This window comes from Malus domestica, chromosome 13 (genome assembly GCF_042453785.1).
Source record: "Malus domestica chromosome 13, GDT2T_hap1".
Taxonomy (NCBI): Eukaryota; Viridiplantae; Streptophyta; class Magnoliopsida; order Rosales; family Rosaceae; genus Malus; species Malus domestica.
In genome coordinates, this window is record NC_091673.1 from 7,195,605 (window position 1) to 7,212,459 (window position 16,855).

The window sequence follows — 16,855 nt, forward strand, 5'->3', positions numbered from 1 at the left end:
TTTCTTACATAACTTTGCATAATTCATTTTGATAATATTACCATATTGGCGTCCTAGTTGCAAAGTAAGTTATTCTCGTAAAAGTACCAATCATGTACGAGTACGTATGATTCTATATGAATACTGAACGTCTAAACACAAAGAAAGTCATGAATATAATAATTCTAATACTCATTTAAGTAAACTTATTTGATGTATGCATGAAATTAATTAGTAACAAAGATAATCAAGTTATAATAAACAAACACTATGTAACATGCACGAATCATGTCTCAGGGCAAACTATGCATGAATAACAAATATTCCTAGAGTAAGAATATCAAGATAGCTAGGTAACCCTTCGTGAAGAAGGATTTCGAATGCAACCAGATACATGAATAGACCCTTGTCTCTAAAGAGTAAAAATATCAAATATTATAATCTCTACTCTCTCTCCTGGCACTTTTTGGAGCAAACCCTAATGGAAGCAAGGTAGCTGCTACCACATATTGTTTTTGCACTTCTTTTTCTCTCCATTTTAATTGCATGCATCAACTATATAAACCCTAGCTAGCTAGCTGGAACTGAAACCAACAAACATCGAAGCCATTTCTCTCTTCTCTCCCATCCCCTCACAGCCAAGCTAACAGCCTCAACCTTTCGAAAATGGCCCTTGTTCCTCAGAATTTCCCTAAGGCCCCTGCACCTGCTCAGAATTATAATAACCCCCCTCTACCGGCTGCTCAGAATTATAACAACCCCCCTGCTGCACCTGCTGCTCGGAATTATGATCAGGCCCCTGTACCAGCTGCTCAGAATTATACCCAGACCCCCATCCCAGCTGCTCAGAATTACAATCCGGCTCTTGTACCGGCTGCTCAGAATTATACTGCACCCGATGCCCCAGGTGCTCAGAATTACAATGCGCCCCGTGCACCAGCTGGTCAGTATTACAATAATCCCACCGCCGGAGGACGCAGAGGCGGAGACCACTACAACCGCCCTCTGCTCAAAACTGGGCGTCGCCAATCTTCAATAACTTCTGATGACAGTATGCTGACCAACCAAATTCTGGCTAGTGACAAGTCTCATGCCCGTCCCTATGATGTCACTCTTCTTTCTTTGAAACACATTCTTCAAACCGTCGACGTCATCCTGTCCCACGTTACCCAACCTGACATCCACGGCATTTTCACTGTAAGTTTGGTTCTAACGAGATAAAGACGATAAAATCACAATCGCATAAAAATCCACTACGTTGAAATTTTATAAATGATTTAGTTTATTTATGATACTTTGTTGCTCATAATGTGACATTGTTTGTGTATAATTAGGGAGCACCAGTGCCAGGTGCACATGCCGATGCTTTGGAGCATGATAAGGCTCTTTATGCTACCATGAGTGGCGTCCATGACAACTACGATGTTCCAACCAGCCTGTTTAATGAAATTTCCTGCGAGGTTTATGATATACATACTATAGTTTATAACTAGTTGTGGCGTTCATGTGATAGATACATAAATGTGAACGTGTATCACACGTTCAAACAATAATTAATTTGATTAATGGTCTAGATTCACAGTCGGTAACATAAAAAAAATCCTTTCTTACTATAGATAATTAGCACTATTGCAAAACAATCAGCATTATGATTAATTTGTCCCTTTAATTAAATTTACAAAATAAGTGCCCTATTAATTGTCTTGGCACTCTATATATGTGTGTGACAGATGTTCTGCAAGTGGCAGTCCGGGGAAGATGCCAACAAGATAACCATGGACATATTAGACATTGTGCAACACTACGACTGGGATGAGAAGGTTGTTCTTGCTTTGGGAGCTTTTGCTGTGAAAGATGGTGAATATTGGCTTGTGGCTCAACTTTACACCGCCAACCCTCTTGCAAAAGCGGTTGGGCAGCTTAAGCAAGTGCAAGAGATACTGGAACGTGCCGGAACTAGCTTGAAGACCAAGTTTGACGCCTACAACAATCTGGTTAGGGCCGTGCTCAACGTGACCAAGTGCATTGTTCAGCTACATGACCTCCACCGCGATCCCCACTTGACAACTGAAGCAAAGTCAGCGGCTAACACTGCTCTTATCCCCACAGCTGTTTACTGGACGGTTCGGAGTATTGTAGTTGCTGGATCACAACTTTTGGGGATCACTGGCATGGGTCCTGAGTAAGTACTCGTTCTTCTGGATGCATGTGTGTGGTTTATATTCAGTCTGACAACATTAATTAACATTTTTTGACAAGCAAGAAAACGCTATGTTAAAGTTATTATGTTTTCCGTTTATTTGGCTTTTATTAGGTATGTGACAGAGACATGGGAACTATCATCCTTGGCCCATAAGCTCGAAAACATACACAGCCACCTCAAGGACAATCTCGACAGATTACAAGATATCATCCGTGAGTAACGAGTAGAGCTAGCTTATAATTAATTACCCTATATGTCTATGCAAATGCCTATCTAGAGACTAATGGTCTGATGGGATGCAGAGAGGAAGAAGGATGATGAAGCCTTAGCTGCAATTGCTTACATCTTGGAAACACCACACATTGATAACACCAAGCCTTTGAGGGTCTTGTTTTACAAGGACGATCTGCCTGCACTCTATGATTGCTACACCAAGAAGAGGGTTCGCTCTGAAATCTCACTTCTCTTCTATCCCCACAATATATATAATCAAATAGAATTGATCAACCAAGATCATTTTCAATATCATCAGGTCAACTAACCTTGATTGAAAAAATTAATAAGGAAATAGAAGTGCTGAATGATTTCATCAAGTACTTAATTATTTTTAATCAAGTGAATTCTAACAAGCTCTAATAGATGATCTTTAATTAAGCCATGCATTTAACTTGCATTAAACACATACTTGGAAGGAAAATTAATGTTAGAGTTATGATTTCAATGTTTAATTAACCAATTTAACGCCCTCATACCCAATGGATATATCAAACAGGTTGACATTGATGTGCTGAAGAGGAAGGTTGTGATACTGTTCCTTTCGGACCTAGACGTTGTCCACGAAAACGAGTACATTATTGTGCAACAAATGTACATGGAAAAACGGCATAACCCAACTAGGCCAGAGAGCCAGTACGAGGTTGTGTGGGTTCCTATTGTGGACATGTGGACCGACGCCAAGTACCAGCAGTTTGAGGAAGTTAGAAGGAACATGGAATGGTTCACAGTGTTCCACCCTTCGGTTGTCTCTCCGACTGTCATCAGGTACATCAGGAAGCAGGATAAATGGAACTACGTCAAGAAGCCTCTGCTTGTGGTGATGGACCCTCAAGGAAAAATAGTGCACACCAATGCGGTTCACATGATGTGTGTTTTTGGAAGCGCTGCCTTCCCTTTCACTAGCAACAGAGAGAAGTTGCTCTGGGACGAGGAGACATGGAGGATGGAGCTTTTGGCAGACTCCCTCGATCAAAACCTAATTACCTGGGTACATCCCTATATATTCACTTTATGATATTTAGCATGCTATGTTGTCAGACTGTTAATTAGTGTCCGGAATATTACAGTTTGATAGCATAACATGTCACTTAATGTAACAAATACTAATTCTTGAAATGACCGATTTCAGATCACAGAAGGGAAATACATTTGCTTGTATGGTGGGGAAGACATAGATTGGATCAGAAACTTCACAAAGTCAGCAAAAAAAATGGCTCAAGAAGCTGGGATCCAGTTGGAATTGCTTTATGTGGGGAGGAGCAAGCCTAAGGAGAAAGTGGTCCGGAACATCATGAACATCATCCAAGCTGAGAAGCTAAGCCACACTCTTGAGTGGAACCTCATCTGGTTCTTCTGGTTGCGTCTCGAGAGCATGTGGCAGTCCAAGGGACAACAGATTCAGTCCGAGGCTTTTCGGTCAGGTCAATTTAGGACCGACAACATAAAGAATGATGCAGTGATGCAGGGGATCATATCGATGCTGAGCTTTGGTTCAAGTGACCGCGGGTGGGCTGTGATTGGCGCCGGTTCATCAGATATGTCTAAGGCTAATGGGGAGCACATGCATAGAAGTTTGAGGGAGTTTAACTTGTGGAATAGAAGGGTGAGTGAGATAGGGTTTGTGCCCGCACTGAATGAGTACCTGGCTGGGGTTTATAAAGAAGCTCCACATCACTGCACCAGTCTCATATTGCCTGCCACTGGACTCATGCCAGAGACTGTGGCCTGCGCTGAATGCGGCCGCCTCATGGAGCGGTTCACCATGTTCCGCTGCTGCACTGATTGATGAGCTTATGTTGCACCAGACCACAAGTGTGATTTTTATGATACGTTGAGTTTCCCTTGCTGATTACAGGCTTCTGCTGCTTTTCACTACTCGAAGTTTGCTATATTATGTATGACAATAAATGTGACATCTAAATTATGCTGGTGCATTAGGTGCCGCCTACAGTGTGTTTTCATATTATGATCCAATATTATCGCTATCAATAAATTTCAATTATTTTTAATATGGGTTCATTTTAGTACGTTATTAGAGTACTAGCTATTCGCATATCAAACACTTTCACCAAATGATGCGGTAGTATTTGATTGGTTAAACTTGGATCCACTTTGAATATTATTAGTTATTAACAGATAAGATAATTACACACACTCTAACACATTATTTGGCAAACAAAATAGTAAATAAATTTTGTGAATTTAACATTATTCATGTTACCGTTGTCATTTTCGTCTCCTAATTTGTTAACATTGCCTCTGATGGCATGCGTGGCTGCCTGTTAAGATTAATATATATAGAGATGATGAAATATAGTTAATGAACTAAAGTAGTTCGTTTATTAAAGGGTAAATCATATAATACCTTCTCAGGTTTGAAGTCTATTACAATCCTATACAACATCTTTAAAACATTTCACTTTCATACATCTCATTACCATTTTATTTCAAAATAATACATCTGTTAGATTTTCTATCCATTGGTTGTTAAATGCTGACGTGGCATTAGTGGATCCCGTTACACATCAGTCCACTCCCTCCAAAACTTGCACACGTGGAATTTTATAGTCCACGTCGAACCACGTGGACTGACAACATGGCAAATTTAAAATTAAAATGTTTCTTGAATCTCTAACCCACTATTCCCATCCCAGTAACCAACACAACCCCACTATCATCGAGCACACCACCATTCCCAAACCCAAAATCGAGAAGGATGAAGTTCTGGTAACCCTAGCCCCGGCAGTGAAACCTTACTTCCGTTGCAAAACCTTATTTTCATCACTCTCTACCCGTCGATTTCCTATCGGCGTCGTACCCACTACCCATAACAGCCCTTAACTTGTGACCTGCAACCCACAATCCACAACCCAGAACCAGCTCCCAATTGCAACGATAAGCAAGTGCTTCAAAGTGAAGGATTCGAAGTCGAAGGCTGAAAATGACTTGGGAAAGGAGGGATGATCCGTTAGATCCATTCCCAACATACGATTAGTGCTTTTTGGTTTCTTTATTTTGTGTTGTTCGATAATGCTTGGACTGTTCGAAAATGGTTGAAGTATTCAAAAATGTTGAGGATCTGAAATTGTGTGTACTTTGTAATTTTGGATCTATATTTCCTAATTTTAAATTGCTTTGTTCGAAAATGGTGGGGAACGAAAAGTTGTTTGGTGTTGTCGGTTAATGGAGGACTTTTGTCCTTGTTTAATCATGTTGGAAAAAAGCTTGTGGGTTATGTATGTTTGGCAGTGCTTTGTTTATACCTTTATTTGTACCTTGTGTGTATGATGCTTTATTTATGCTTTTATCTATGCCTTTAGTTGTGCCTTTATTTGGGACGCCACATTGTCATTTATGGTGTGTCTTTATCTGTGAATTGTTTTGTGGTCCTGGGTCTTGAATTTTAGGTTTCATCACTTTAAAATAGGAATTTTCATGCAGAAATTGGGGTTTCATCAGTTTATAATAGGGTTTTTTATGTTGCAATTTCAGGGAACAATGAACTATTCACAATCAAAATGTATCACGGTTGACAACTTAGTGAAGACTTCTATGTTGGAGGGAAGGTGGATTTCTTTGACTAATGTGACAAAGATTTCATGTCATTGCTCGAGGTTGACAATATGGTTGAGGAATTGGGATATGCGAATGTCTTCATGAGTTACCAGTATAGGATCCCAGTGATGGAAATTCGAAATAGGTTGAAGCCTTTAATGATAGATTCAGATGTTATCAACATGTGCAAATTTGTGCCAAACCACACTCTAATTGATGTGTATATTGAAAAGATAACACCCGAAGAATGTCTCTCAAGAGATGAAGTTTATGAAGTCATTTGAACCGGTTGCTCAGAGTAGGGTGATTACTGAAGAACTTGATGGTGGTAAGGATGACCAGTGCAATTTGATAGAGGAAATGCCAATGCAAGTGAATAGAGGAAAGGCCAAGCTAGCCATAGAATATCCAATTAGTGGCCTTAGTGGTGGATGTAGTGTGCCTTCCCAATGTGTAACTCAAGCTGTTGAAGAAGTGCCTGATGAAATGGGTGATAGAGTAGTTGGTGATGGAGTAATGGGTGAATGAGTGCCTGATGAAAGGGTAGCTGATGAAGAAGTGGCTGATGAAGGGGTGAAGGATGAAGGAGTGGCCGATGAAGGGGTTAAGGATGAAGGAGTGGCTGAAGTGGGTGATGAAGAATTGGAAGAAGAAGATGATGAGAATGACAGTGACTCCATAGAAGAAGAATTTCCTACTGATGAAAATCATTTACAGTTTATGAAGTTTGTAGATGATCATGTGGATGCACAGGAGGATGCAGTGTTGGCTAGCATTAAGGAACAAAATAAACCACAATATGGGAGGGATCTCGACAACAAAGGGAAAAATTTGAAGAAGAAATTGATGTAGATCTTGTTGGTGAGCCGGATTACAATTCGGATGGCCTTCACAGTGTACATGAAGATAAAGACGGTGGTCTAAGCAACATTGAGCATTATCCTGAGTTTAATTAGAAGACTGACATAAAGAACCCTCACTTGTCCTTAGGGTTGATATTTAGGGATGTCGCACAGTTCAAAAAGGCAGTAGTTAGGCACTTTATCATAAATGGGTATGGGGATGTCAATTTTCCACGAAATGAGAAGTTCAAGGTTGATGCAGCATGCAAAGAAGGTTGTCTGTGGCTTATCAAGTGCGGGAAGATGTGCAATTCAAATAAAATGCAGATAAAGAAGATTTTGGATCACCACATATGTGGTAGATTATGGATGAATAGGAATATGAAATAGTCTTAGCTTACTGAGCAATACTTGGAAATGATATAACTTAATCCAACATGGTCTGTTGAGTCTTTTATGGATACCATTGAAGCTAAATGGAAATACGGTTGCTCTAAGATGAAAGCTTATAGGGCTATGGTTGCTGTTATGAAGATTATAGAGCGTAAACATCTACACAAGATTGTGAGATTTTGCCGAGGAAATTAAAAAGACAAACCCGGGGAGCACTATGAAGATAAAGTTGGATGAATGAAGGTTTCAAATGATGTATGTGTGTTTGGGTGCATGCAAGGAAGGTTTCAAGTATGGTTGCAGACCCTTGATTGGTTTAGATGGTTGTCATTTGAAGTCTCAGCATGGGGGTCAATTGTTAGTTGTTGTAGGGATAGATCCCAATGATGAAACTTGGGTGATAGCTTATGCAGTTGTTGAGATGGAGAACAAAGATTTCGGGATTTGGTTCTTGGAGATTCTGGCCGAGGATATTGGGATTATAAATCAGCATTATTGGACATTCATTAATGACAAGCAGAAGGGTTTAATTCTTACATTCTTAACGGTTCTTCCTGATTTTCACCACAGGTTTTGTGTGCGGCATTTGTACACAAACTATAGAGAACGGTTTAAGGTAAGACGTTGAAAGATGCTTTATGGGTTGTTGCCAAGACCACTACAATTCTACACTTTAGAAGATCTGTGAATGAGCTTAGATTATTGAGTTAAGATGCATATGATTGGCTCATGAAGAGACCTGCCATTCACTGGAGTAGGTCCCATTTTCAAACGTATACCAAGTGTGAAATGTTGCTGAACAACTTGTGTGAAAGTTTCAATGTAGTGATAGTGAAGGCAAGGTCGAAACCAATTGTTACCATGCTTCATATTATTCATACCATGTTGATGAGAAGGATTTAAATGAGAAGAGACATTATGCCGAGACAACCTAGAGATTTGTGCCTTAAGATTAAGAAGAAGTTGGAGGTTGCAAAAATAGAGAGTGGTCAATGCATTGCTCAATAGTCTGGTGGGACTAAATTCCAAGTAGATGCTGGAGGAGGTGACCAATTTGTTGTTGACTTGACTGAACGTACATGTTCATGTCGGGGATTTAACCTCACTAGTCTTCCATGCAGCCATGCCATTGCTGCCATTAATTACAAGAGGGATAAGCCAGAATACTATGTGGATGTTTGTTATTCCAAGGTCATGTACTTGGAAATATATGGACACTTGATCCAGCCAATGAATGGGATGTCAATGTGGGAGGTCACTGAAAATCCACCTATCCAACCTCCTCTATATACTAAACAACCTGGAAGACCCAAGAAGAAGAGAAACAAAGAGGCTGCAGAAAATGAGAAATAAGCTAATCCTACACAAAATGAGGCCATTAACAGAAGTGGAGATATTCCACAGCCACAACATCTCTCAAAGAAAGGTCCATGGACCGTCAAATGTGGAATATGTAAAAAAAAAGGCCACAATACCAGGACTCATCACATGCATCTTCCTACAAGACAATAGGTGACATATAACCTTGTACAAAGTTATATGATTTCTAAGTTGATTTAAGACTTTATTAATCCTTGTTAGTACCATATTATATTGGACCTCGTTACTTGGGCTTCCAGACATTGAGCCCATGATTTATATAAAAGGGGAGAAGCCCTTAGTTTATAAAAAGGACTCCTCACCCTCACAATCCTCAAGCCTCACATCCCCGAGCAGAGACTTTCATATTTAGAGTAAAGCTCTCTCAAACTCTCTCTTTCTGTGGGGGACTCCCCCTCACATTTGTAATCCATACATACAGTTACAGAGAAATACAATCAACATCAGTGTGGACGTAGCCCAAACATTGGGGCGAACCACGATACATCTTGTGTTCTTTACTTTCTTGTAGATTCACAATCGGATTTACGTTGTTCCAAGACCTCCCGGTTTTGTGCATCAACATTTGGCGCCGTCTGTGGGAATCGACATGAACAGCTATGTCGGCTCTCTTTCATTTTTTCATCTCACCACCGTGAGATCTTACCACACTCCACCGTGAATATGCAGAAACCAAAGAACCAAACACCTGCACAGTCACTATAAGACCCACGTATCCCGCTCCAGCTCCCGGTCACGGCGGCAGCGATGGAAACACAATCACAGCATCTCTCTCTCTCTCTCTCTCTTACTCCATGCTTATGTAATGCGGGTGGTCTCTCATTACAAAATGACTACCAGGAAGAACAGACAATGATGTCAAAATCTACTGGAACACCAAGCTCAAAAAGAAGATTTCCAAGATGGGAACTGACCTTGTCACCCACAAACTCTACTCTCAGATCCTCTCCGACTACAGAAACATCAGACCCTGTAGAGCTGAACCTCGTAGTAATCAACGCAGAACAGAGATAAAGAGAGTTGAATCTCGTCCAGAGTCCAAACTCTTTTGACCATATCTGAGTCACTGAGTCGACTCAGAATAGGGCGGACGCAGACCCTCTTCGACTACAGAAACATCAGACCCTGTAGAGTTGAACCTCGTAATAATCAACGCAGAACAGAGACAGAGAGAGCTGAACCTCGTCCCGAGTCCAGACTCTTCTGACCATGTCCGAGTCGCTGAGTCGACTCAGAATAGGGCGGACGCAAACCCTGTAGAGCCTCTTGTAGCCGCCGAGGGCAACGATGACGGGTTTCACGGATGGAAGAAAGGGGAGATGAGACGTGGCTGAAGTATAGATGCTCCTAGAGGGAGTTGTTGCGGGCTACGGTGGCCTGATCACTAAGCTTATTCGACTTTCATGTGTTCGTCGTCGAACCCATCCACGCCTTCTGATTATAACAGCATCAATGACGATGAGAAAGAAACGCAAGGGATTAATAAGCATCAACAGATCAATAAGCAGCTAAAGAATGAATCTGAAGAGGGGGAAAACCAATGCGAACTACGAACCACATTCAATGGTAGGAAAATTGATCCTAAAAGAGTCAAGAGATGATGCTTCACTTTCTCCAAAAAGCAACGGGAAAAGCCACGGAGAACTGGCTTGCAAAAAATCCACGAGCATTCGGAGCTCGCTTTCGAGGAGTTCGAGAGCATAGGAAATGGCTTTTCTGAAAAAAGCCAGGAAGATAAGAGTCCCACAGCATCACTACTATTGCAAAACGTTTGATTTTCTAACAGTAACGTGGAGCTTGCTGTCTTCAGTATTCACAAAATGAAAAGCATCAAAGTGTGCCAGAAGATGCCCATCAACAATGAAACTTTCATCATGAAAAGGCTTTTCTGAAAAAGCCACGGGAACAATAACAAGATAAGATTCTTTCTTTTATTATTTTATTACTTTATTATTATTTTGATAAGATATTTTTGCTTTACATCTGTGTGTATATTTTTTAACATAAGGCCACATCATTTCTATCACATTTATATTTTAGTGCACAGTTAGCTATATATTATTTGCTTTCATGATATGTGTGCATATAATGCGGCACCTCACGATAAATATATGTATATACATACATACATATATATATATATATATATATGATCTGATAGTGCGGTGATGAAACCTTCATCATGAAGGGACAAAAGGAAAAAGAAAAAGAAAAAGAGTTTTACTTTTCACATCATTATGTTTTCTCAATATCATTATTTATTTAATATCTTATTATTTTATTTGTGTGATGATGACTAATTATAAAATAATAATTTTATTATTTTTATGTCATGATGACTTATGATTAAATAATATAATTATTATTTCTGATATCACATGATTATTACCACGTTATTGATTTATACAACGTGTGATTTATCAAACAACTGAATAAATCATTTATTCATGATTACATATATATACACACATATTTAGGCAATACCTAATATATTGTTGATTTATGCAACATGTCATTTATCACACAACAGAATAAATCATTTATTCACAAAAGGCACATAATACAATATTTTGTCTTGACAAACTTTGTCAATTTGATTTATTCATTATACGGTCTACTCATACTGTCATTTATTGTCAGAAATTATTGAGCAACTAGATCCATTGATCAACATTGTTGCTGATTAAAGAAGTCTACCAACTTATAGAATGATAAGCCACATGCTCATGGTGATCTCTTGTCTGACCAGACACTCACTTGCTTATCACCAACCAGGTGATCAAAAGTACGTCCAGTACTCCAAATTTATTCGGCACCCTGCCGCTATTATCACCAACCAGATGATCAAAAGTACATCCAGTACTCAAAAATTATTCGGCACGCTGCCGCTATTATCACCAACCAGGTGATCAAAAGTACGTCCAGTACTTTAAAATTATTCGGCATCCTGCCGCTATTATCACCAACCATGTGATCAAAAGTACGTCCAGTACTCCAAAATTATTCGGCAGCCTGCCGCTATTATCACCAACTAGGTGATCAAAAGTACGTCCAGTACTCCAAAATTATACATGAGCATCACTCATGTCAATCATACATAAACATTCATGAGCATCACTCATGTCAATCATACATAAACATTCATAAACATTCATGAGCATCACTCATGTCAACATTCATGAGCATCACTCATGTCAACATCCATGAGCATCACTCATGTCAATCAACATAAACATTCATGAGCATCACTCATGTCAATCAGCTTCGAAAGCTTCATTTACAGAGTTCCAGCTTCGAAAGCTTCATTTACAGAGATCCAGCTTCGAAAGCTTCATTTACAAGAACTCAAACTTCGAAAGCTTCATTTACAAAGCTCCGACTTCAAAAGCTTCATTTACAAAAGCTCTAGCTTCAAAGTTTCACCTACAAAGCTTCAGTGCATGGTATACAAATACCGTCTCTGAACAACCGTCACTTCGGCCCATACATGGATTGAATTTGAAGTCTCCAGCCAACAGACTATATTGACTGAAGACTTGGGGGACTACACTATGTACCATATATTGGGCTTCCGCAACTGGGCCTCATGAAAGTTACTTGGGGGACTTAGCCCATTATTTATGTATTAAGGAACGAACCCTTATTCTATAAAAGGGACCCCCTCACTCATTAAAGAGCGCCCATTATTCATGTATTGAGGAGCGAACCCTTATTTTATAAAATGGACTCTCTCACCTTCATTAGAGAGCATTGCTGCCAGCTGAGCAACTGCCTCGCCGCGAGCATCACTCCTAACCCATCACTTATGTATTGAGGAGCGAGCCCTTATTATATAAAAGAGACTCTCTAGCCATCATTAGAGAGCATCCATTATTCATGTATTGAGGAGCGAACCCTTATTTTATAAAAGGGACTCCCTCACCTTCATTAGAGAACATCGCCGCCAGCTGAGCAACCACTTCGCCCGAGCATTACTTTTAGCCCATCACTTATGTATTGAGGAGCGAACCCTTATTTTATAAAAATGACTCCCTCACATTCATTAGAGAGCATCACCGCCTACTGAGCAACCGATTCGCCGCGAACATCACTCCTAACCCATCACTTATGTATTGAGGAGCGAGCCCTTATTCTATAAAAGGGACTCCCTCACCATCATTAGAGAGCATCAACTCTAGCCCATCATTCATATATTGAGGAGCGAGCCCTTATTCTATAAAAGGGACTCTCTCACCTTCAAACGCCACAAGCTAAGCCAACCAAGGCAACATAAGCCACAAGCCGAGCAGCCTCGCAACATATGCTACTTCTAGTTGAGCATCATTTCACATTGAACACGCCTCATATCGAGTATCAGTTCTAGACGACATCTAGTTACTTCAGCTCATACATGGACTGAATTTCAAAGTCTCCAGCCAAAAGACTCTCTTGACTGAAGACTTGGGGGACTACTATTAGTACCATATTATATTGGGTCTCGTTACTTGGGCTTCCAAACATTGAGCTCATGATCTATGTAAAAGGGGAGGAGCCCTTAGTCTATAAATGGGACTCCTCACCCTCACAATTCTCAAGTCTCACATCCCCAAACAGAGGCTCTCATATTCAGAGCAAAGCTCTCTCAAACTCTATCTTTCTGTGGGGGGACTCCCCCTCACACTTGTAATCCATACATACAGTTACAGAGAAATACAATCAACATCAGTGTGGACGTAGCCCAAATATTGGGGTGAATCACGATACATCTTGTGTTCTTTACTTTCTTGCAGATTCACGGTCAGATTTACGTTGTTCCAAGACCTCCCGGTTTTGTGCATCAACAATCCTGAAATCCTTTAATTTGTTTTAGGCATCAAGTTCTGCACATGGAGCATCTAGTAATCTAGGTGGTGTACCAAGGAAGAGGGGAAGGAAACTCAAGGTAAGCACTGGTTCACTTGTTTTATTTAGTTAGCGTTTGTAAATGAATTTGTGGCCTATATTGTGATAACTTAGGGATTCTTTTGTATGCAGTGGATGTGGATATTCTTTTGTGATAACTTGTGGCTTATATTGTTGTTGATTTGGATATTGTTGTACTGAACATTGGATGTAGGCATCAAGCACATCTGGAAGAGGTAATTCAGAGGTTCAAACAGATGAAGGAGTGAAGAAGAGAAAGACAAGGCAACCAAGAAAGTGAAAAGTGTTGCCATACAAGAACAAACTAGGTTTTTTTATGTTGGAATTTTTGCTAGTGGCTGGAATTTTTTGTGAATGTTGGCAACAGCTAGGAACTATTTTTTTGCTTAGCTAGGAACTGTTATTTTGCTCCCAATTGGATTTGTAAGTTATTAGGAACTGTTATTTTGCTATTGGCTGGATATCCTTTTGGGAACATGCTAGCTTGTTAGGGTTTTTTTATTGTTATTTCCAGTTGAACTCCTAGATGTTAGCTTTGGTTGCCAATATATGGAACATGCTTGTTATTTGGTTACCAAGAAAGTGAAATATATTGCTACTTTAGTTGCCTATTTGGATATTGGAATACATTTTTGCCTATTCATTGATTACTAGGTTCAATTATGTGGGGATATGCATTTTTACATTTTGGATTGCATCTGATGCAATTGTTCATAATTTAGCCGCCAAAACCCATAAAGAAATAAGAATTCAAAAAAAAAAAAAAATTGGCAGGAAAGTTTTGAAATTTGAAATTTTTGCCACGTGACACTTTTTGCTAGTTGGCATGACGTGGCAGATGGATATCCATGTGTGCAAGTTTTGGAGGGAGTGGGCTGACGTGTAACAGGGTCCACTAATGCCACGTCAACATTTAACAGATCAATGGATGGAAAATCTAACGGAACTATTATTTTGAAATAAAATAGTACGTGAGGTATGAAAGTGAAATGTTTTAAAGATGTTGTATGAGGTTGTAATAGACCTTAAACTTGAATGAGTACCATGTAATTTACCCTTTATTAAAGAATTATAAGAGAGATTATCTTAATTATTTAATTTACTGGGTACCATTTGACTTGAAAATAAGTTTAGTGCCTAGCTTTTTAAAGTCTGCCATTAAAGTTATAGATTTTTTGGCCCTAATTATCGAATAACGTCACTTAGTACTACAGTTTAGTTTAATGATATTCTTCTTCATTTGTAAGTGAGAGGTTTTAGGTTCGATTCTCGCTAAAGTCGAATTTAAACCATATTATTGTTAGACCATTGTGAGGCTAAACCTCTTTCATTTAATGTAAATACTACTATTTGTTCAAAAAAAATAAACAAAAATTATCGCACAACGCATAAACTACAATATATTTGTTTTCTAAATTATAATGGTTGGCTGAAGAAGTTTTGTTTAATATATATTCAACGATAAATTATCCTTTGATGCATTTTACCTTTCCACTTCAAGTTCTTTGATTTGGTTCCGGTTGATTCGTAAGAAAACTTATGTCTTGATCAGTACTTCTGATTGAGAACTTAATCTGCTCACAGGCTTCATGAGTCGAGAGCAAGGAAGAAAATATCGGTAATATCGGTAGTCCGAAAACACGGAAATATCGGAATAATATCGATATCGATAAAAATTATATGGAAACCACGGAAATTGTAAGAAAAACTTGGAAATTTTTATTGAAACTTTGCAGGATATTTATTTAGTTAATTATCTATTCATTTATCACAAAAAATTGGAAGGAAATGCATTGCATGATGGATTTAACATTATCAAGTTGATTATATAGCGAGCTGACAAACATTGTGAGTGTAGAAAATATGTAGTAATTAATGAAAGAAGTCTAAACACACCATAATCATTTATATATAAAGAAGAAAAAGGACAAAGATCACCTGGATTCGAACTAAAAACCTGGTGCTATTGAAGAGAAACACGGCCCAACACGTCCAAGTTCACACTTGTGTCAAAGTGCAGCGACAACTACAATATATGCTGATGCAGCAGCTTCCTGTTTGAATTGAAAAACCCTAGCAGCTGCTACATCTTTTGCCCTTGCCTCGAGCCCAGAGCCTCAAAAGGCTCTCTATCTCTCCGTAGCAGATCATCCCTTTCAACAGACAAGGCTGGCCACATGCCATGCATCCATGTAGTGAATTTCTTAGGATTCTAAATCAAAGGCTAAAATAAATCCCAATTTGCCCATCTCTCTCTAGAAAATCTGAAAAGGCTTTTAATCTCTCCATTGTTTCTCAGTTTCGCACCCCTTTTCAACCAAGAGCCAAGCAACATAGATACCATGTGGCTCTACCTCAAATCGGTCATCCCCATCAGCGCTCTCTACTTCCTTTCCCTCTGCTCCTCCCTCGCCTTCCTCCTCGTTGAGCCCGTCACCATGTCCCGCGACCTCTACCTCTCCTCCGTCGTCCCCATCGGCGCTCTCTACTCCCTCTCCCTCTGGCTCTCCAACTCCGCCTACATCTTCCTCTTCGTCTCCTTCATCCAGATGCTCAAGGCCCTCATGCTCGTCGCCGTCTACTCCATCGGCGTCGCCTTCAAGCAATGTCGCGATAATATCGCTAATATCGCAATATTATCGATATTATCTCGATATTTTGACGAAAACCTATCGGATATGTGTAGAAATATCGGACTCCCCAAAAAACGATAATATCGGCGAAATATCGCCGATATTATCGATTTTTTATACCTTGGTCGAGAGATCATTCTTTAATCATTGAAGAATGTATGAATTTATTTAACAAAAAATAAAATAAGGACTCTAATACTAATTATACCGAGGCTTTGTAATGCGAATGAGGATCCTCTTCAGATCCTCATATCATGTCCGTTCATCGTATATCGTGTGGTCAGAAATTATTTTAAATTAAATATGAATAGTAGCTGACAAAAATTGGCCGCACGATATACAATGAACGGATACGATTTGAGGATCCCAGATCTTCGGGATGATGATCCACAGATCTTTTGTAATAATCGTACGATGTATGATGAATGGAAACGATTCACAGATCTTCGGGATCCTCAAAAAGAGGATCAGGTGATGATCGAGATTCGTAATACAACTCAACACTGAAGTGCTAGTATGTGATTAAAAGCAAGTTACTGATAGCATCACTTAATTAGTGGTTTGTACTACGTAATTATTGTCCAAATTTCTTTTGGTGGGGACTATCTGGCTGAATAAACTTCCGTACTAAGAGCAAGCTATCCACCCATTTTAAGAGGGTAAAGTTAAGGCAGGGCTAGGGCAGTGAATTG

The 16,855-nt window shown here is 39.5% G+C and overlaps 2 protein-coding genes across 2 annotated transcripts; both read left to right on the top strand.

Annotated features, from left to right (window-relative positions):
- Positions 1 to 284: 284 nt before the first annotated feature.
- On the top strand, positions 285 to 4,467 carry LOC103452052 (protein SIEVE ELEMENT OCCLUSION B-like). The gene is made up of 7 exons (XM_008391526.4): positions 285 to 1,176; positions 1,314 to 1,439; positions 1,710 to 2,161; positions 2,294 to 2,394; positions 2,485 to 2,624; positions 2,955 to 3,446; positions 3,588 to 4,467. Exons 1-7 carry the CDS (start codon positions 646 to 648, stop codon positions 4,242 to 4,244), a joined length of 2,499 nt encoding a protein of 832 aa, XP_008389748.1. The 5' UTR covers positions 285 to 645; the 3' UTR covers positions 4,245 to 4,467.
- Positions 4,468 to 7,501: 3,034 nt separating this feature from the next.
- LOC139190767 (uncharacterized) lies at positions 7,502 to 8,601 on the top strand. The gene is made up of 2 exons (XM_070811238.1): positions 7,502 to 7,864; positions 8,257 to 8,601. The coding sequence occupies exons 1-2, from the start codon at positions 7,502 to 7,504 to the stop codon at positions 8,599 to 8,601; spliced, it is 708 nt and encodes a 235-aa protein (XP_070667339.1).
- Positions 8,602 to 16,855: the final 8,254 nt, after the last annotated feature.